Here is a 22,685-nt window from a genome sequence, read left to right on the forward strand (position 1 = left end):
CTCCGATCTTATAAATAAAAATTATCGATTTTGGTACGTAGACAATGACTTTTGTAAATAATGTGAACAATAAATTCTAAAATTGACCTAATAAAATAAAAAAATATATTTCATCTTTAAATTACCTCATAAACTCTAACATTAAGATAACTATTTGCACACCTAGTAAATGAAATATTTAATTATTATTAATTGTGTATGAATATAAATCGAATAAAAAAATTATTTAGATTTAATTATTTGCTTGGACTTTTTTTTTGTGTGTAAACTATTTGGACACTATTCTATGAGAACAACTTTGTATCCTTGGGCGGAGCCCCCTGCGAGCATTGTTTTACGTTGACCAACTTTGGCCAATAAGCTGTAGAAGCATATACGTATATAGTCAACTTTGAAACTATTTTATTTTAGTATTTATGATTTTCAACTTTTCTTTCCTCTAATAATGTCAATGGTTAAAACTTAGAAGAATGGATTGTCGGGATTTTCTCTAGATCAATAACAGGTACCTATGTGCTTCAAGTTGGCAGCATAGTATGACCTTTATCTTGTCTGATCTTCGTGATTTTTTTTTTAACAAACATTTTCCTTGTTATTTACACTAATAAAAAGTATTTTATCTTCTCTCAATAAATTATTTAATTTTATTTCTATCAGATTAAATGATATTTTCGGATTTTATTATAACTCTTCAAATAGCATAATTTCTGGATACTCACCTAAGAGGTTGCATGTTCGAATCTTTCTATCTTTGGTAAAAAAATCATGATGAAGAGATAAAATGTGTTATGATTAATAGAGTATTTTTTTATTTATAAATCTTCAATAAAATATAATGATTGATTTAATAATTAGAGTATTTACCTATTTTGGTTCCCAAAAAATTTTGAATAAGACATTTTAGTCTCTAATTAAAATTAATTATTTGATTAGTCCTTAACAATTAATTTTGTTAGTCACTAAGGTAGTGTTTGTTTTGAAGTACTGGGACAGAGACTGAGAGACTAAGACTCAATATTATGTTTGTTGGCTCAGAGACTGGTACTAAAATTTCTGTCTCTGTCCCTAAAATTTCAGTATTTTAGTACCTCCAAAAAGTAAGGACACAAAGGACTGAAATTTTTAAAGACAAAGACTGAAACTTTAATAACATTTTATACCTAAAATACACTCATTTCAATTAATTAATTCTAATTTTACCTTTTGTACAAATTAAATTAGAGTTTCATTCTTGTTTTAGTTTCTGTCTCCCATTTTGTACCAAACAGAATACTAAAATTTATTTCTGTCTCTGTCTCTTAGTCTCTACCTCTCAGTTTCAGTCTTTTAGTCTCTGTCTCTCCACCAAACGCTACCTAAAGTCTTTTGCTCCGTCAACTCTAATGGAGGACAAAATAGTCCCTGAAAACTTGCTTTAATAGGAAACAAAATGGTCCCTGACCTCCTCTAATCTGTTCAGAAGCAATACTGTTTTCCCCCAATTTCCATCATATCTCGCATAACCCTAACAATCTAACTCTACAATTTTAATGTTCACAAGAAGAAAAATCTTCAACTTGCTCTCAACCAATTCATACTCAAGAAACTAATGACTATGTCTCTCAAATACTTGTCGTTTTCAATGAATCCCATGAATCTAGACAGCAAGTCCGATTGTTAAGACCCGTCGTCGTCGTCGCCATCTCCCTCCTCCTGTTCCCTATTATCTCCATGGTCTCATTGTCCATCACTCTGATCACTGCTTTCAGTTCTTCTCTAAACCAATGTTCAATAATCGCTTCAGTTTTCATATGAGCGGAGACTATAACACCCTACTACACAGAGTTTTACGCTTAAGTCGTAGAACAGAGGTAATGTGGTGTTATGGACCTCTAAACAGCAAAATAAATACATAATAGAGAAGAAGATAATATACTAGGAGTCTTGAAACAAAGCGGGTAAGCAAAAATCGCAAAATGAAAAGCGCAACGCTCAAAAGAAAGGATTACTTGCGTGCTAAGAAACCTAATAGGAACATGATAAAAAGAAGCAAAAGGATAAAGGAAAGTCAAGGAAATAGCATAACTAGCCCCTAACTCAGTCTGCGAAGCTAAGGCTGGCCGGAGGATACACATATACATATAAACATACATAAGTATCTCCAAAATACCAAAGTAAACTCCTATCTCTCTCTCAATCTCTAAGAGGAGCAGCGTACATAAGTTACTTGGAGAGTAATTAAGCTAAACATATATATACATATATACAAACAGAAACCAAAATACACCCAAGGACTACTTCGCTTCCCAGGATCCAGACGCCTAGCGAGGAGCCTCTCGACCTGCATCTGAAAAACAACAATACAATATGGAATGAGAATCGGAGGTTCTCAACATGGTAAAAGTGCCACGCGTATAATAAATAAGGTCCTGAGAATGCCATAGACAATCCTAGAACTCCGTTATTCAGTTATCCAACTTAAGTACTAAACAGAAGCCATAAACAGGGGTAGGTGTTCTAAATCTACCTAGCTTACTCAAGTTCAATCCTAACTTAATACCAAACCGTTTCTCCATTTCCTCCATTTCTCCATCATTCATAATGCAACAGAAACAAGCAACCAAACAAGTTCACGCACAAGTAACGAGCAGATAATACAAGTAGCAAGTATAACAAGTAGCAGGTGATATATATCAATTAGACAAACCCAAGAAATGCATAGCAACCAAAGCAAACATATGCATATGATGCATGCCTGTCCTATGGCTGATGGAGCCCATCTGTTGATTATCCAGCCAAACCGACAAGTCCAAAAACCTTAGACTGTCCCCTGACACGCATCCCCAAAATTCTATGCATAGAATTCACATTCAATCATCATATAATCACTCAATGGGGGCTATCCATACCCGGGAATTTATACGTGCCCGGTCACCCTTACGACGTATGGTCAACAGAGTATCGAGATTCAACCTGGAACACGTGGTGGCAAGCCACAGTTTTTACCCAGGGAAACTCGTAGCTCAGATATCATTATTCATAAGCCATGGCAATTATCATCAATATCAAGCCTTAGGGTTAAACTTCGTTAACATTCTTATTTTCTTCGTGAAAGCCACCATTTACAACTTTCTTCACCCTCAATTTATCTTGTTTTTCTAGCTTCTTTTATCTACTGGACCTACAACCATACTTTAAGCCTAAAAGGGAAGAAAATGGAGGGTTAGAGGTGCTAAATTAAAAACAGACAAAACTAGTTTTTGCAACAGGCAGCATCCACGCGTACACGTAGGCCACGCGCACGCCTGGAGCGTACATCAAGTCACGCGTACGCGTGAATATGCACACACGCGTACGCATGCCTCTCGCTCATGCATAGCCAAAAATTCTACGCCACGCGTACGCGTGGGTGGGCATTTTTTCAAAAATGGGCAGAATGCCCAGAAAGCTTGCAGCAAACCTGTTTGGCCATCCTAAACACATATTTAAACACTAAACTTGCAACGTCCATAACTTTCTCCACAAAATTCTGTTTTCCACAAAGTTGATATCAAAAGCTCTTAAAACCATCTTTTATTTGCAACAAACCACAATTCAATCCAAAATTTGAGGGTAATATTATGGACGTTCAAAGTTCATCAAAATTTAGTTTTAACCAATTTCCAACAAAACCTCACTTTCACCAATTTAAGTTTCTTACCATTAAAACTTGCATTACAATACCATATCAATCCAATTCATCAACAACCATTGCCAATATAACCTTTAATCAACTTAACCAACCTTGATCATCAATATTTATCCACTTTTACCTCATACATCAATAACCCTTCATTTATTCATATCAATTCTTCACCTATACCAACTTTCATCATATATTTATAAACCTTCTATCAACATATACCAATTAAATACCATTAACATAAATCAACCCTTCATACACATCAATCCATCAACTTCACATAACACATTTTAGTAACAAACACCAACCACAATCCATCAATATATCAACATCAACACAACCCATTATAAACAAGTCCAGGGGCATAAAATTAATAACCTCAATGTCTCATAATTCCAATATATGTTCATCAACAATTATACCAACAACAATGCAAAGCTACTCATTAAATGACATTAACAAATTCAACTTATCCTATGGTTCTTCTAACCTAAGTTTTCACAACACCGTAAATATTAAACGTGCGAAACTTAAACCATACCTTGGCCGATCACTTAGTTCACCCAAGGTAGTCTTACAACTCAAAATTACAGCCCCTCCAAGCTCAATTAAAACAGCCCCCAAACCAAGCTTGATCACCAACAAGCCTCCAATTACTCCCAAGTCAATTTCCAATGCTTATATACCCACTTAATCTACACCTAGTACATATACATGTTCTAATTTCAGTTTTTCCATCATAAATACAAGATTGAGGTAGGGTTAGGGTGTTCTTACCATACCCATGTGCTCAATAGCTTGAGCCCATAAGTCCCGGAAGCTAACTTGAACATAGAACACAAAAATTGGACAAGATTCACCATAGGTTTTCAAGTTTACCAAAGTAAGAGGGATAGAAATTCTGAACCAAATATGAGGCTTACCGGTGAAATTGTTCGGATAGAAAGGTGCGACGATTAGAGCTCAAATGAGGAAGTTATGATAGTTGGAAGGAATGGTGAGTGTTTGGGAATCTCCTCTCCCCCCTTGCTGTGTTGCTGCATGGTGAATGAAGTGAGGAAGAAGAAGCTGATGCTTCTTTTAAATTATGGGTCCGGTTGGACCCACGGGCCCAGTTTGGGCCCCGGTTCAACCGGTTCGGCCCTTCTGGTCTGATTTTGGGCTAAATTTTTGAAATTAGTATTAAAATTCTCGTTTTCAACGAGCTCTATCCTATTTTGATATTAGTTTTGTATTTTTATCTTTTCTAATTAAAATTTAATTTATTAACTAATAATTTATCGATTTTTGCGGGGTTTACATCCTACCCACCTAATTAGGAATTTTGTCCTTAAAATTCAGAGTGTGTTACCTGAAAAGAGGTGTGGGTAGTCCTTTCACATCTCTGATTCAAGCTCCCAGGTATGTTCTTCAATACCAGCCTGACTCCAAGCTACTTTTACCAAGGAAACCTCCTTTCCACCTAGACACTTGATGCTGGTATCATCAATCCTAACCGGAGTTACTGGAAGCGTCAGATCTTCTCTCACTTGGACTGATTCCGGTTCTAGGACATGATTAGGATCAAAAGTGTATTTATGAAGCTACGATACGTGGAACACGTCATACAGGTTTGAAAGATGTGGTGGTAACACGATCCTATACGCCACTGGTTCAATTCTCTTCAGGATTTCAAACGGCCCAATGTAACGGGGATTTAACTTCTTGATTTGATGGACCTCCCTATTCTAGTGGTCAGAGTAACCTTCAGGAAGACGTGTTCTCCTTCCTCAAATTCTAAAGGCTTCCGTCTTCGGTCAGCATAGCTCTTCTGACGGCTTTGAGCTTCAAGCATTCGACTCCGGATTCTCTTTATTTGCTCAGTGGTTTCACTTACCATTTCAGGTCCTATCAAACTCCTTTCTCCTGCTTCGTACCAACATAATGGAGACTGGCATTTTCTTCCATATAAAGCCTCATATGGAGCCATTCAAATGCTCGCTTGATAGCTATTGTTATAAGCAAATTCTACCAGAGGCATATATCGATCCCAGCTCACCGGTTGATCCAAAACACAAGCTCTTAACATGTCTTCCAAGGTTTGGATTGTTCTTTCTAATTGGCCATCCGTCTGAGGATGATAGGCAGTGCTTAGCCTTAATTGAGTGCCAAAAGCTCACTGAAAAGCACCCCAGAACCGTGATGTAAAGCGAGGATCTCTATCCGATACAATGGTGGAAGGTATGCCATGTAACCTCACAATCTCCTTTATGTATAAGCGCACCAACTCCTCCATAGTACAACTTATCCGGATAGGCAGAAAATGAGCTGACTTGGTCAGTCGGTCTATAACCACCCAATGGCATCACAACCTGTCCAAGTCCTTGGTAAGCCCAATACAAAATCCATAGCAATGCTCTCCTATTTCCACTGTGGAATTTCCAAAGGTTGGAGGGTTCCTGCTGGCTTTTGGTGTTCAATCTTGACTTTCTGACAAGTTAGGCATTTAGAAACATGTAACGCCACTTCATTTCTCATTTCTGGCCACCAGAACATCGTCTTCAAGTCTTGGTACATCTTGGTGCTTCCAGGATGAATGGAGAACCCGCTCTTATGAGCATCCTCCAATATGCTTTGTCGCAAATCCCCGACATCTGGCACAATTATCCGGCCCTTGAACCTCTACAACCCATATTTATCTTTTGACACTCTCCATTGCTTGCCTTTCTCAATCGCCGTCAAAATCTTATACAATTCTTGGTCATTCTGATGAGCCTTTATCAGTTCAGCCTTGAAGTCGCTTGAGATCTGTAACTGGCTTAGGCATAAAGTCCCAAACTCCTCTCTGATTCCCAGTTTCAATCCTTGGAAGGCTCTCAACAACTCTTCCTCTCTTAGCATCATCCAAGCAGCACATAGGGATTTTCTACTCAAGGCATCTGCCACTATATTCGCCTTTCCCAAATGATAGTTTAGCTCGAAGTCATAATCCTTCAGGAGTTCCATCCACCTCCTCTGACGCATATTCAATTCTCTTTGCTCAAACAGGTACTTCAGACTCTTATGGTCCGAGAAGACTTGAAATTTCACTCCAAAGAGATAATGCCTCCAAATCTTCAAGGCAAAGACAATGGCTGCAAGTTCCAAATCATGAGTTGGATAGTTTCTTTCATTTGGCCTTAACTGACGTGAGGCATAAGCTACAACCTTATGATACTGCATTAACACGCATCCTAAACCTTTCAAGGACGCATCACAGTACACCTCGAATGGTTCTCTCGGCTCAGGCAACACTAATACAGGGGAGGTAGTCAATCTCTGCTTTAAGGAAAGGAAACTCTCCTCATACTCGGGAGTCCATTCAAAAAAGGAACATCCTTCATAGTCAGCTTGGTCAAGGGCAAAGTGAGCTGTGAAAACCCTTTGATGAACCTTCGATAATAACAAGCCAAGCCTAAGAAATTCCTTATTTCCGTCACTGAAGTTGGCCCTCCAATTCATCACCACCTCAACATTAGCAGGATCCACTACTATTCCTTGCTTGCTCACTACATGACCAAGAAATTTTACCTCAGACTTCCAAAACTCACACTTGGGTAGCTTGGCATACACCTTCTTATCTTTCAGAATTTGTAACACTGTTTGCAAGTGTTCTGCATGCTCATCCTCGGTCTTAGAATAGATAAGAATGTCGTCAATAAACAGAACAACAAACTTATCCAGATATGGATGGAAAATTCTGTTCATGTAATCCATGAATATCGCCTGAGCATTAGTTAGTCCGAAGGACATCATGGTATATTCATAGTGACCATAGCGCGTTCTGAAGGCAGTTTTGGGAATATCCTCATCTCTGACCCTTATCTGGTGGCATCTGGATCGTAAATCAATCTTAGAGAACACACCGGCTCCCTGTAATTAGTCCATCAGGTCATCAATCCTTGGTAACGGGTATTTATTCTTCATTGTAACCTTATTCAGCTGCCTATAGTCAACACATAAGCACATGCTGCCATCCTTCTTTTTTACCAGTAATACTGGCGCACCCCACAGAGATACACTTGGTCGGATAAAATTCTTACCCAACATATCCTCCAGTTGAGACTTCAATTCGGCCATTTCTAGAGGTGACATCCTGTAAGGAGCACTCGAGATTGGTCCAGCCCCATGTGCTAAATCAATATCAAACTCAACTTCCCGTTTTGGTGGAAATTCATCAACATCATCAGGAAACACCTCCGAAAACTCACACACAACCGGGATTTGTTCCAAGTTCTGATCATCACCCGAAACACCCGCAGCTAACAAAAATATCCCCTGACATTCAGCCCCAGAACAGTTCACCATCATGGAATTCAAGTAGTAGTTATTCACTACAATCGGCCCTTCAGTGCCTTCAAGCATGAAATACACTGTTTTTGCAGAGTAATCCAGTAGAACGCGGTTCTTGGATAACCAGTCCAATCCCAGAATGAGATCAAGACCAGTCATCGGCAAACAAATTAAGTTATGCACGAAATCACGCCCTTGTACTCGAAAAGGAACTTGGGGGCACCCTAACCTAGTCACCATAGCCTCGTGGGTAGCATTATATACCTTTAAATCATACCCTAATACTACTATTTTCAATCCTAACTCATCAGCCTTCTCAAATGTAATAAAAGCATGTGAAGCTCCAGAATCAAACAAAGCATTCAAAGTTTTACCCGCCATCTCATAGTTACCTCTGATCAATGTCTCTGACCCCTCAGCGCCTACTGAAGAAGTAGTGTATACCATTCCTAGTTGCTGCACCCTGCCTGTCTCATACCTCTTCTTCTCTAGACAACTACTACCCAAGTGTCCCGGCTGCCCACAGGAGTAACAGACTCCAGTCCCAAACCTGCATGGTCCTAAATGATACTTCCCACATCTGTGGCAACTCATATCCTGCTGTGGCTGCTTTCTCTGTCTCCTTCCCTGATTAGCACTCGTATTAGGCCTTCTGGAGCTGCCTTGCCCCTGATTATTCTGAGGGACAAAGCCACCACGCTTGAACTGTCTGTCTCTGGGTGCAAAGTTTCTCCCTGTGATCCTCTGGAATGGCATCCTCAAACTCCCTTTTTCTGCTACAACCCTTCTGACACAGTCCTCCGCCACCCTGCTCCTATTCACCAACTCAGAAAACACCTAAATCTGCATAGGCGCCACAAAGCTCTGAATGTCACTCCTAAGGCCTCCTTCATACTTTATACACTTTCACTCAGCAAAGTCCTCAAGAGCTCCCTGACAGATGCGTGAGAAGCGGCACAATTCCTCAAACTTACTGGTATATTCAGTAATAGTCATTTGGCCCTGTTTAAGTTGAAGCAGTTCGAGCTCTTTAGCATTTCTGAATGAGGTGGGGAAATATTTCTTATGGAATTCATCTCGGAACAACTCCCAAGAGATCACAATCTCATCAGGCTACAGAATGCGCCTCATACCCTGTCACCAGTGTCGAGCTTCACCATGCAACTGGTAAGTTCCAAACTCAACCTACTGTTCATCCATAACCTGTTGAGCCTGTAATGCTCGCTAATTGGCCTTTATCCAGTTATCAGCATCGGTCGGTTTCGAGGTCCCTCTGAAAGTTGGAGGGTGAACCTTTAAGAAGGAAGAGAGCGTCATCGGACCATTATCACCATTATTACCATTGTTCCCATTATTTATTTGGTTTCCCAGGGTTTCAGCTGTCGCTTGCATAGCTGCTGCCATATTGTCCAATGCAGCCATGAAGTCTACAGGGTCAAGAATATTCCCTGATGCTTCAGGCATAGCATTGCCTATACTACCTCTACCTCGCCCGCGTCCGCGAGTAGACATCGGGTCCCTATATATACCAAACAAGTGATATCAAGTTGATCAGTCTCAATATCGCAAGTTCAGTGCTTTAAGTCCCAAATGCATGATCATGAACGTTTATGCCACATATATCAATTAGATATCCTAATAGCACATAAACACATACACAGAGAATGCACAAAAGCACAATCAGTCCGTCCTCAGGCTCTATAGGAACGAACTGCTCTGATACCATAATGTAATACCCTACTACACAGAGTTTTATGCTTTAGTCGTAAAACAGAGGTAGTGTGGTGTTACGGACCTCTAAACAGCAAAATAAATACATAATAGAGAAGAAGAAAATATACTAGGAGCCTTGAAACAAAGCAGGTAAGCAAAAATCACAAAATGAAAAGCGTAACGCTCAAAAGAAAGGATTACTTGTGTGCTAAGAAACCTAATAGGAACATGATAAAAAGAAGCAAAAGGATAAAGGAAAGCCAAGAAAATAGCATAACTAGCCCCTGACTCAGCCTGCGAAGCTAAGGCTAGCTGGAGGATACGCATATACATATAAACATACATAAGTGTCCCCAAAATACCAAAGTAAACTCCTATCTCTCCCTCAACCTCTAAGAGGAGCAGCGTACATAAGTTACTTGGAGGGTAAGCTAAATATATATATATATATATATATATATACAAACAGAAACCAAAATACACCCAAGGACTACTTCGCTTTCCAGGATCCAGACGCCTAGTAAGGAGCCTCTCGACCTGCATCTGAAAAATAACAATACAATATGGAATGAGAACCGGAGGTTCTTGGCATGGTAAAAGTGCCACGCATATAATAAATAAGGTCCTGAGAATGCCATAGGCAATCCTAGAACTCTGTTATTCAGTTATCCAACTTAAGTATTAAACAGAAGCCATAAACAGGGGTAGGTATTCCAAATCTACCTAACTTACTCAAGTTCAATCCTAACCCAATACCAAACCATTTCTCCATTTCCTCCATTTCTCCATCATTTATAATGCAATAGAAACAAGCAACCAAACAAGTTCACGCACAAGTAACGAGCAGATAATACAAGTAGCAAGTATAACAAGTAGCAGGTGATATATATCAATTAGGCAAACCCAAGAAATTCATAGCAACCAAAGTAAACATTTTCATATGATGCATTCCTGTCCTATGGCTGATGAGGCCCATTTGTCGGTTATCCAGCCAAACCGACAAGTCCGAAAACCTTAGACTGTCCCCCGTCGCGCATCTCCAAGAGTCTATGCATAGAGTTCACATTCAATCATATAATCACTCAATGGGGGCTATCCATACCCGGGAATTTATACGTGCCCGGTCACCCTTACAAAATAGGGTCAACAGAGTATCGAGATTCAACATAGAACACGTGGTGGCGAGCCACGGTTTTTACCCAGGAAAACTCGTAGCTCAGATATCATTATTCATAAGCCATGGCAATTATTATCAATACGTCATCAATATCAAGCCTTAGCGTTAAACTTCATTAACATTCTTATTTTCTTCGTAAAAGCCACCATTTACAACTTTCTTCACCCTTAAGTTATCTTGTTTTCCTAGCTTCTTTTATCTACTGGACCTAGAACCATACTTTAAGCCTAAAAGGGAAGAAAATGGAGGTTTAGAGGTGGTAAATTGGTTTAAAAACAGACAAAACCAGTTTTTGCAGCAGGCAGCATCCATGCATATGCGTAGGCCACGTGATGAGCGGATAATTTATACGCTTTTTGGCATTATTTTTACATGGTTTTCAGTATGATTTAGTTAGTTTTTAGTATATTTTTATTAGTTTTTAAATAAAAATTACATTTCTGGACTTTACTATGAGTTTGTGTGTTTTTCTGTGATTTCAGGTATTTTCTGGTTGAAATTGAGAGACTTTAGTAAAAATCATATTCAGAGGCTGAAGAAGGACTGCAGATGCTGTTGGATTCTGACCTCTCTGCACTCAAAGTGGATTTTATAGAGCTACAAAACTCAAAATAGAGCATTTTTAATTGCTTTGGAAAGTAGACATCCAGGGCTTTTCATCAATATATAATAGTTTATACTTTTCCCGAGTTTAGACGACGCAAACTGGCATTCAACGCCAGTTTCCAGCCCTATTATGGAGTTAAACGCCAGAAACAGGTTACAAACTGGCGTTCAACTCCAAGAGAAGCCTCTACACGTGTAAAGCTCAATGCTCAACCCAAGCACACACCAAGTGGGCCCCGGAAGTGGATTTCTGCATCATTTACTCATTTCTGTAAACCCTAGTAACTAGTTTAGTATAAATAGGACTTTTTACTATTGTATTTACATCTTTGGATTATCTTTTGATCCTTTGATCACATTTTGGGGGCTGGTCATTCGGCCATGCCTAGACCTTGTTCTTATGTATTTTCAACGGTAGAGTTTCTATACACCATAGATTAAGGTGTGGAGCTCTGCTGGTCCTTGAGTATTAATGCAAAGTACTATTGTTTTTCTATTCAATTCAAGCTTATTCCTATTCTAAGATACTCATTCGCACCTAAGAACTTGATGAATGTGATGATTATGTGACGCTCATCACCATTCTCACCTATGAATGCGTGCCTGACAACCACTTCCGTTCTACATGAAGACGAGACAGAATGAGTATCTCTTAGATATCTAATACAGGAGATCGAGTCCGAGATATTAGAGTCTTCGTGGTATAAGTTAGAACCCATGGATGGCCATTCCTGAGATCCGGAAAGTCTAAACCTTGTCTGTGGTATTCCGAGTAGGATTTGGGAAGGGATGGCTGTGACGAGCTTCAAACTCGCAGGTGCTGGGCGTAGTGACAGACGCAAAAGGATAGTAAATCCTATTCCAGTATGATTGAGAACCGACAGATGATTAGCCATGCACTGACAGCGCATTGGACCATTTCCACAGAGAGGACGGGATGTATCCATTGACAACGGTGATGCCCAACATACAGCTTGCCATGGAAAGGAGTAGGAATGATTGGATGAAGACAGCAGAAAAGCAGAGGTTCAGGAGGAACGAAAGCATCTCTATACGCTTATCTGAAATTCTCACCAATGAATTACATAAGTATCTCTATCCTAGTTTATATTTTATTTATCTTTTAATTATTAAATCCCCATAACCAATTGAATCCGCCTGACTGAGATTTACAAGGTGACCATAGCTTGCTTCAAGCCGACAATCTCCGTGGGATCGACCCTTACTCACATAAGGTTTATTACTTGGACTACCCAGTGCACTTGCTGGTTAGTTGTGCGAAGTTGTGACAAAGTGTGATTCACGTTTGAGAGCACCAAGTCTTTGGCGCCATTGTTGATGATCACAATTTCGTGCACCACCACGCGCACGCGTGGAGCGTACATCAAGTCACGCATACGTGTGAGTCATGCGTACACGTGAATACACTACCACAAAAACGGAAGATAGCTGCGGACAACTAGCAGCTGTTTTCACAACCGCAGCTATCTAGTGGTTTTCCAGCAGTTTTAGTGGTGAAAGTTGAAAGAGCAGCTATTTAATAAGGTTTTGCCACGAATTTATTAGAACCGAAGCTAATTTAGCTTTTTTTGGGCAATATTTCAATCTCCCTCTTCCCAAAAACACAACAACACTCAGCAACAGCATAAAAAAGGAAAAGAGAAACCTAAAGAGAAAAGAGGGAAAAGGGAGAAGAAGAGGGAAGGGAGGAAGGAGCCGGGCCGGCGGTGCTGAGTTCGCCGCCGCCGTCGCTGTCGCGTTGCCGTGCCGTCGGAAAGCCAGAACCGCAAGAGAAAGAACCGCGAAGAGAGAGGGAGATCGCATCAGCTCACCGCGAAGCCAGCGCCGTCGTCGTCCTCATCGCGGGTCTTCACCATCGCGTCTTGCCACCGCCGCCACCACTAAGCTTGCCGTCGTCACCACTGAAGCCGAAGAGAGAGAGAGAGAGTTCGCGAAGAGAGGGAGTGCGCACGCTCACGAAGGAGAAGAATGACGAAGAGTGAAGGAGAAGCAGAAGACGATGAACGCAGGCGAGAAGGAGGAGGTCCGTTCTCGCACCGTCCTGCTCTGCTGCCGTCGCTGCCATCGATTGGGGTCAAGGCCGTCGCCGCCGCACCCTGTTCCCGTCGCCATTAGGGTTTGCTGCTGCTGCCATTGATAGAGCTGCCGCTGGGAGGAGCCGAATAGGGAGAGGAGGTTGCCATCACACACGCCGCCACCAGTTACAACCGTCGCCGAAACCAGGACAGATTCACTGGTAACTCTGCTTCTTCCTTTTTTGAAACTGCTCTGCTTCTATTTTGTTCCACTATTCTCCTAACTTTCTTTCTAAGTTCATTTCTTTGATGTATTCTTACTCTCTCCTTCTTGATGCTATAGTTGTCCCTTCCGAAGATTATTACCATGTTCCCTTTTTTTTTTCAATTCAATTCACTTCCATTTTAGATCGAAGATTTTGCCTTCAATTCAATTAACTATTATGTTATTGAGATATGTTCCAATAGAATACGGATTTTGTTTCTATAATTTGGAAGTTTCATTTAGCATTGTGTGGCAATTTCATCCTTGTCATGGGATGAACTTAGATTATTCTGTGATTGAAGCTCTCTATCTTAGCACTTGTGTGATTTTGCTATGCCATTATTGAAATTTCCAATTCTGTTAATTATTGAAGTCAATTTTTATTGTTGTTTTTCATTAAAATTACATTCAGCTTTGGTAGTTATAGCGTTGAAAGAAGCACTCTTCTAGAATATGGACAACATTTTTTGCAGGCAGAGCAAGAGATTTGAAATCTAGTAAGAGCAAGAGCAAGAGCAAGAGCCACTCTTCTATCTATCAATCTTGCATTGCCTTCTCGTGCGTTGCTACCTCCAAACTTCCAAATCCAGAACAAAAACATTGCTGCTCTTATTATTCTTTCCAGGTAATCGCAACTGATCTTGTTATTCTTCCTCTCCAGTATGCCTTTATCTTTATTGTTTGTTATCTCTATGTGTTCACAGCTGAAATTAATTTCTTCTTTCCTGTTTAGCATTCTCTCTATCACTCTTACTTTCTTGATTACTCTCTTTTGGTGTTTATGATTTCCATTAAGGGGTTTTATTCTGCTTTCTTTGTGGGTTTTTTTTTGGATTACTCTCTTTTGTTTTTATTATAAGTGTAAAATTTGTCAGACTGATCAAGATATGCTGCAATTTTTTCCGTCTTCTTTTTGTACTTTGGTGTGTACTGTTTGAGTTGAATAAACATAAAAGCAAGAAAATACTAATGTGAATTATAATTTTACTCCCTTATGGTTTGAACATTGTTCCCCATGCAAAATCTCTTCAATTGTTGTTTGAAGGATTCCTTCTGGCATCTTCATCCCAAATCCCAAATACTGAAAATAGAAGATTTGTGATCAAATTTAAATTTTAATTAGGTTGTATTGAAAAGATTCATTACAGGGTGTTCAAGTGGTAATGGAGGTATGAACAGTATGTGTTTTTTGCCTTTGTAGTTTAAATTCAATTTGGCCTTTGGGCTTAACTTGAATCAGACTTTTGGAATATGGTGGGTATTTTTTATCTTTTTTGCTATCAGCCATGAAGGCTTGCTCAGTGTATGAGGATTCTGTCATTGTGCAGTCTTGCTGTCTGGGGAGGTTATAAAATGGAGATGTTTGAATTTGGTTTGTGTATATGTGGTCGACGATTATTTTGCGTACATGCTGCAATATAATCTCCATTTCTCTGTGTATATAAGGTGTAAAATATATTATATCTAGGTAAATAGGGAAGTTTAGATATTGAATGGAGCATTTGAATTTTGCTATTCTTGCAATATTTCTTTTAATTTTGATGATGGGTTGTAATTGTTTTTTTCAGCCTTGGCTATATTTGGTTCATGTTATAACCTTCGAAGATCTCACCTTGTTTTCTTTCTTGATCTGATTCAAATTGTTCATGAGATAGCCAACTCATATTCTGTAAGATATTAAATTATCTTGTTAATTATTGGCAGAGAGATTGAGAAGCTAAAGCTTACTGATATGACTTGCCGTCAAGGGGTTATTGAAGTAGCCAAGATGTAAGTACCGTGATTATTAGATATATTATGTATAATTTGTGCTTAGTTTTTTTATTAGATGAATTGCCTTCTGTCTCTGATGTGTTCATTGATGTGAGCATTTTAGCACTTCAGCTTTTGTCAAGCATTGACAATAATTTTCATTCTTCATTGTGTTGGAACCAAAGTGCAATAGAACCAACCGTGGTATGGATAAATTGCATTTTCCCAATCGAGAAATCTGATCAAATCAGTGATTTATCATGTAATTGCTTTCATTGAATTTGTAATCTACAATGTTCATATGGTAGCTTTTTTGAAAGGGGTCTATTTCATCATATGATTGCTTTAAACAGTGTCATAAAGTAAGCATTTTTATTTTCATATTTTCATCCCATGCAAGAGAATGGGACCAGTCAGTATAAATACTTGTTACTATTTATAATTTCAGTATAAATACTTGTTTATTTTCATATTTTCATGTTTCTTGCACTTATTAGTGTGTTGTTTAGTTCTGTAATTTTCTACAATTATTTTAGTTGGAATTGGTTATGGTGTAAAATGATTCTTGATAGTTCCTCTATAAGTGATTTTGACATAAAGGAAAATTTTTTATTCTCCCAAACGGTATTCCAATGATGCATTAATGGATTTATTTGTAACTGAATATACTTCCATTCTTTTTATCGGTAGTAAACTTGGCATTGTACTATTTTTGCACTATTGTGTGCAGCTTGTTATTATTATATTTGGTGTTTCATGTGATTGACCCTTTTAGCTTTCTCCTTTAAAATCCAGGCAGACGTTGATAACAGTGGTACCATAGATTATGGTAATTTATAGCGGCAATGCTTCATCTAAACAAAATCCAGAAGGAGGATCATCTATATGCTGCATGCCTTCACTTATTTTGACTAAGATGGTAGTGGATACATTACAAAGGAAGAGCTTTAACAAGCTTGTGAAAAGTATGGAATTCTAGATGGTAACATAGATGATATAATACGCGAAGTTGACAAGGATAATGTAAGACATTGCATCATATTATTATTATTGTTATAAGGACTTGGAACTTATTTTATGTCAGCTCAATATTTAAGATAGAATTGGTACACAGCATTTTTTCCTCCTTAATAAACTTGAAATTATGTAATATTTTTCAGGATGGACGCATTGATTACAGTGAGTTTACTGCAATGATGCAAGAAACTGACTTTGGCAAAATTGGTCTACCTAAAGCATGAGTAAAAATTGCTCTTATTTTTGTATTTGTCTTGATGTAGAAGCAATATAATTGAGTAGCTTCATGAAGCTAATTTTTTTTTAATGTAGTTGTGCAAATTGTGGGGGTTATCAACCTCCGCAATATATATTTTTTTTAAACTGCTTTCAACATTGCAGCGGTTTGTAAACCGCCGCAAAATGAATTATCTGATTTGCAGCGGTTGTGCCAGCGGTTTTTCAAAACTGCCGCAAAATCAAATCTCCACCCCTTAATAGGCGACGCTTGTAGAACCGCTGGAATTTTGTTTTGCGGCGGTTAAAAATCGCCGCAAATTCCTAAAAAAACCGCCGTTATTCGGCGTGTCTCTTGTAGTGATATGCACACACACGTATGCATGCGTCGCCAAAAATTCCACGCCACGCATATGCGTGAGCCACGCGTACGCGTGGGTGGGCGTTTTTTAAAAAATGGGCAGAATGCCCAAAAAGCTTGCAGCAAACCTGTTTGGCCATCCTAAACACATATTTAAACACTAAACTTGCAACGTCCATAACTTCCTCCACAAAATTTCGTTTTCCACAAAGTTGATATTAATCAAAAGCTCTTAAAATCATCTTTTATTTTCAACAAACCACAATTCAATCCAAAATTTAAGAGGAATATTATGGACGTTCAAAGTTCATCAAAATTTAGTTTTAACCAATTTTCAACAAAACCTCACTTTCACCAATTTAAGTTTCTTACCATTTTAACTTGCATTACAATACCATATCAACCCAATTCATCAACAACCATTACCAATATAACCTTTAATCAACTTAACCAACCTTGATTATCAATAATTATCCACTTTTACCTCATACATCAATAACCCTTCATTTATTCATATTAATTCTTCACCTATACCAACTTTCATCATATATTTATCAACCTTCCATCAACATATACCAATTAAATACCATTAACATAAATCAACCCTTCATACACATCAATCCATCAACTTCACATAACACATTTTAGTAACAAACACCAATCACAATCCATCAATATATCAACATCAACACAACCCATTATAAACAAGTCCAAGGACATAAAATTAATAACCTCAATATCTCATAATTCCAATATATGTTCATCAACAATTATACCAACAACAATACAAAGCTACTCATTAAATGCCATTAACAAATTCAACTTATCCTATGGTTCTTCTAACCTAAGTTTTCACAACACCGTAAATATTAAACGTGCGAAACTTAAACCATACCTTGGCCGATCACTTAGTTTACCCAAGCCATCCTCACAACTCAAAATTACAGCCCCTCCAAGCTCAATTAAAATAGCCCCCAAACCAAGCTTGATCACCAACAAGCCTCCAATTACTCCCAAGTCAATTTCCAATGCTTATATACCCACTTAATCTACACCTAGTACATATACATGTTCCAATTTCAGTTTTTGCATCATAAATACAATATTGAGCTAGGGTTAGGGTATTCTTACCATACCCATGTGCTCAATAGCTTGAGCCCATAAGTCTCGGAAGCTAACTTGAACCTAGAACACAAAAATTGGACAAGATTCACCATAGGTTTTCAAGTTTACCAAAGAAAGAGGGATAGAGATTTTGAACTAAATATGAGGTTTACCGGTGAAATTGTTCGGATAGAAAGGTAGAGCTCGACGCGGTGGACGCGTGGCCGCAAACGGTGCAGCGATTGGAGCTCAAATGAGGAAGTTATGGTAGTTGAAAGGAATGGTGAGGGTTTGGGAATCTCCTCTCCCCCCTTGCTGTGTTGCTGTGTGGTGAATGAAGTGAGGAAGAAGAAGCTGATGCTTCTTTTAAATTATGGGTCCGGTTGGACCCACGGGCCCAGTTTGAGCTCCGGTTCAATCGGTTCGGTCTTTCCGGTCCAATTTTGGGTCAAATTTTTTTAATTGGTATCAAAATTCTCGTTTCAATGAACTCTATCCTATTTTGATATTAGTTTTGCATTTTTAGCTTTCCTAATTAAAATTCAATTTATTAACTAATAATTTACCGATTTTTGCGTGGTTTGCAGAGACGGCAACGTTGCTCCCTGTACTAGTAACTTGGATGCGAGGTCGAAGCTATCTGCTAGCTTGGACTCCAGAAGAGAAGGAATGAAGCACTCAGTGTCCATTCAAAATGAGAATTTGCAGATGATGTCGAAGGAGAATCTTATCATGATGTCCTAATGTCCAACAATATATATTACTTGCCGGAGAGTAGAGAAAGGTGTGTCCTTGGAGTAGTTGTGGAACCTGGTCTTGGGAATGTGGTGAACATTGTCGGGGTTAGAGGTGATGCTGCTATCGAAGACGTAAAAGTGGATGTTTCTGATGGTAGGTGAAGTGTGGGGGGAGGTGAATGTACCAGTCACAGAGATTTAGAAAGTGTGTGGTCTATGACATGTTGAGGTAGGTGCGACACACATGGCAGTTACACTATGGCTTGATCTTGGAATTGAAGAAGGGGAAAGAGAAGATGAAAAAGAAGACTGTGAAGATGAAAAAGGATAGTATAAATGTTAAGATTATGCAAGATACGATGAAAATTGGGAAAAACAGCGATGTTTCTGAATAGAAGGGGTAGAGACTATTTTGTCCGCCTCGTTAGAGTTGTCAGAGACCATTTTATTTTTTATTAGAGTTGACAGAACAAATAACTTAAATAATTGACAGAAATAATTATTAAAAATCAATCAAATAATTAATTTTAGTTAAAAATTAAAGTATCTGGTCCAAATTTTTTAAAAATTAAAATGGGTCTAAAGTTAATTTGAAAATAATGAGAAAGTAACTAATAAATAAACAAAAGCTGTCCACTCTTTCAATATATTTGTCAAGTTTTGAATAAATTACATGGCAATGTAACAGCACATGGTTAGTGATGCTTTGCCTTTTCCTAATAATAACAAAAATGTGATAGAATAAGAACTCAAAAATATGTAACTTAAAGGAGAGAGCAACTTTCGACGGAGCATAGAGGCTTAAAATCATTTTCATATCACTCATCATTTGCATATATCATGTCCCTATTTTCATTACTAGGAAAAAAAAAAGTTTTAGCGGTCATTTGTTTTTTTAAGTTATAATAAAAATAGTCGCTATTATATTTATCGATAATTAAATATTAATTATTTTATAATTTATCATTAAAAAATTATAATAACAATTATATTATTATTAATAAAAAAATTTTAATNTTTACATATTTGAATTTGGATCCTCTAAATTTTAAATTTGTACTTTAGAGAGTAAATTATGATCTTCTATATTTGAATGGTTTCTCTCTTATATTTATTATTGGTCTCACCTATAAAATAAATAGTGAAAGATCACACTTTACTCTCTAAAGTGAAATTCAAACTTTAGAGAATCCAAATCCTACCTATTCAATATATAGGAAATAGGTTAGCAACTTTGGACGTGAAGCTATGATCACCTCCTCTCTCGGCTACCTGGTTCCTCAGTTTTGAGTCGCTAAGTCCATGAATTTTTTGTACAATAAGTTAGTATCAATTCTACTCGGAATAGCAAATCTAAAGATAACACTGTAACAGTTGCTTCGTAAGATTTTGGCGATGGTGGATCTGAGGATGATGTACGGTGACTATCGACAATGGCAAAGCCTACAGTGGTGGTGGTTGCATGAAAATTCTTTTCCTAAAGGATAAAATCGCGAAGCAAAAAACATCAAATTAATGGAGAACAAAAGGAGGAGGCATCATAAGGCCAACGAACACTACTCCGAGATCACTGCACCTATATAACCCTAACAGACTACTATCCACACCTCAAAATCCACATCCAAAAGCTATTACATACCAAAATGAAGTGGAAACTTATATAAGAGTTTCTGAAATGTAATAACTGTCCAGACTCACTTTCTTATTTAAAATTATACATTTTAAAGATTAGTTTGATTTAGAGAATTACCAATTATTGTGTTACTCATTATATGGCCAGAATAGCTATCTTGGAGAGCACTGTATAAAATAGTAGAAATGTTTGGTAATAAAAGAATAGGATTAACTACTAATTCGATACTCAAAAGATTCAGTTGTTGATAAAAAGATTTTTAAAAGATGTTATCGACAAAATAACTCTTGAATGATTTGAAAATATGACAAAAGAAAAAAAATTATATTTTTTGTAAGTAATAAACAAACTTTTATATAATTATATTTAGCNACAAGCTTGAGAAGAAGCTGCAACCATTTTATCTTCGGAAATACCAGCATTGCACATGTTAGCAAAAACTCTTGTGTATTTCTTTCCATACGTTGACAAGGTACCGCAATACCTTTCATAAATTTTTATCTGCAAGATATGGAAGCAAAGCACAATTATATGAATATGTGTGATTGGTGGAAAGCAACATATTTTGTTAGATTACATTATAATAAATTCATTATATATAATTTTATTTTAGTTTTTGACTTACATAATTCTTAAAACAGTCCCAATCATCTACAAGAGGTTGGCCTGATGGACGAAAACTTGCCATCAACGTTGCACTATTATCTTCACCAAACAAGAGATCTCCAATCTTCTTCACAACATTGTCTACATGCTCTCTTTCAGCTATTTCATTTACTAACATTTTTTGAGCTTCCACCTTCTCACTAGATCCATCCGGAGCATTTTCCAACTGAAATCACAAAGAAACATTTCTTTTTAATTTATTTTATGCTAATTTTTTTAAGATCAGACAATAAGTATGGAATTCTAGTCCTCTTAATTATAAGTTTTAATATTAAGTCAGCAATAACAATATCTTAGAAAAAATAATTTATTAAAGGATATTTTGGTAAGTAAAATTTAATGACAAAAAATTAAAATTTTTGTTAAAGGATATTTTTGTAAAAAAATAATTTATTTTTTCTTGAAAAATAGATAAAGTTAACATTAATTAATATAAAAATTTTAAAATGGATTAAAGAGAAAATTTTTTAAAAGTTATAAGGAATGAAAATGTATATTTTATAAATAGAGGAGATGGAGTGTCATTTAAGCTTCTCTCACAAAAGAGAAGTGGATTTTTCTCTAAATAATAAGCGGAAGACATATATAAGAAAGAAAAAGTATAGGTAGACAATGAGAATGCTAAACAATGTGAATAATAAATTTGTTAGATGTTCAATTCAATAGATATGCAGATAATTATGTTGATTATTCTTAATTAGATGATTATTCTTTTTTATTTAATTTACTCATACATAGTTAACAATAGCTAAATATTCAATTCATTAGATATGTGAATAATTATCCTAATCTTAGAATTTAAAAAGTAATTTAAGGTGAATTTTTTTTTATTTTATTTAGAGGTGGAGTCTTTTGATTAGCCTATTATTTACATTATTTATAAAAATCATTGTCTCTACCTAACAAAACCGAGAAAGAAATGATGACCTTGTGGGTAAGATAGAGTAAAAGTGCATCTCGTTGGTTGACAAGTAGTGTTGGGATAGAAGAGGAATATGCATTTGAAGTCTCACTCACGCCGGTGGCACCAATATAGGTAACTAGATAATCATTTGTGAAGTTCTTGTTTCCATATTGCATCACATGAGAACCTTTTGCAGGCCAGGATAATGTTTTCTCACGAACCTATGCATCAATCACCAAAATATTCATTTATGAGCAATCTTTTAAACTATAGTGCCAGCTATATATTAACTATATAATCATATAGAGGGATTCATACTTCAATCCAATCAATTGAGAAAACCTTTACTTATATATATGTGTATAAATTAATTACTTACGGTTTCATATTGTTGTTGTAAAGTTTCTTCGGTCCTATCGCTTTTGTCGCTGCCCGAAAAGTAATTCAAATAGCAAAACAAAGTTAATATATTGATTTTAGGTTGTTAGTTTCCCCCTTGACAAAGAAGAAAGAGTAAAAATCCACA

General features: G+C 37.3%; 1 protein-coding gene, 2 long non-coding RNA genes and 1 pseudogene across 4 annotated transcripts; 1 reads left to right on the plus strand and 3 right to left on the minus strand.

Moving 5' to 3' along the window:
• On the minus strand, positions 6,757-9,132 carry LOC110263835. The gene is made up of 5 exons (XM_021105663.1): positions 9,106-9,132; positions 8,883-8,974; positions 7,670-8,786; positions 6,848-7,552; positions 6,757-6,774 (listed from the first exon to the last, which is right to left on the minus strand). Exons 1-5 carry the CDS (start codon positions 9,130-9,132, stop codon positions 6,757-6,759), a joined length of 1,959 nt encoding a protein of 652 aa, XP_020961322.1.
• Positions 9,820-18,626, minus strand: LOC107605078. 2 transcript variants are annotated; one of them, XR_001612459.2, is made up of 4 exons: positions 18,393-18,626; positions 18,247-18,300; positions 18,011-18,170; positions 9,820-10,228 (listed from the first exon to the last, which is right to left on the minus strand). It is a non-coding gene; the product is annotated as an uncharacterized LOC107605078 (long non-coding RNA). The 2 variants fall into 2 exon arrangements; XR_002349346.1 differs by lacking the exon at positions 9,820-10,228 and having other exon boundaries at positions 17,002-18,170; positions 18,393-18,620.
• LOC107605079 lies at positions 12,928-16,845 on the plus strand. The gene is made up of 5 exons (XR_001612460.2): positions 12,928-13,725; positions 14,243-14,394; positions 15,474-15,539; positions 16,317-16,544; positions 16,682-16,845. It is a non-coding gene; the product is annotated as an uncharacterized LOC107605079 (long non-coding RNA).
• LOC107647462 overlaps positions 20,956-22,685 on the minus strand; it is a 6,325-nt pseudogene continuing 4,595 nt past the window's right edge.

Source organism: Arachis ipaensis, chromosome B06 (genome assembly GCF_000816755.2).
Source record: "Arachis ipaensis cultivar K30076 chromosome B06, Araip1.1, whole genome shotgun sequence".
Taxonomy (NCBI): Eukaryota; Viridiplantae; Streptophyta; class Magnoliopsida; order Fabales; family Fabaceae; genus Arachis; species Arachis ipaensis.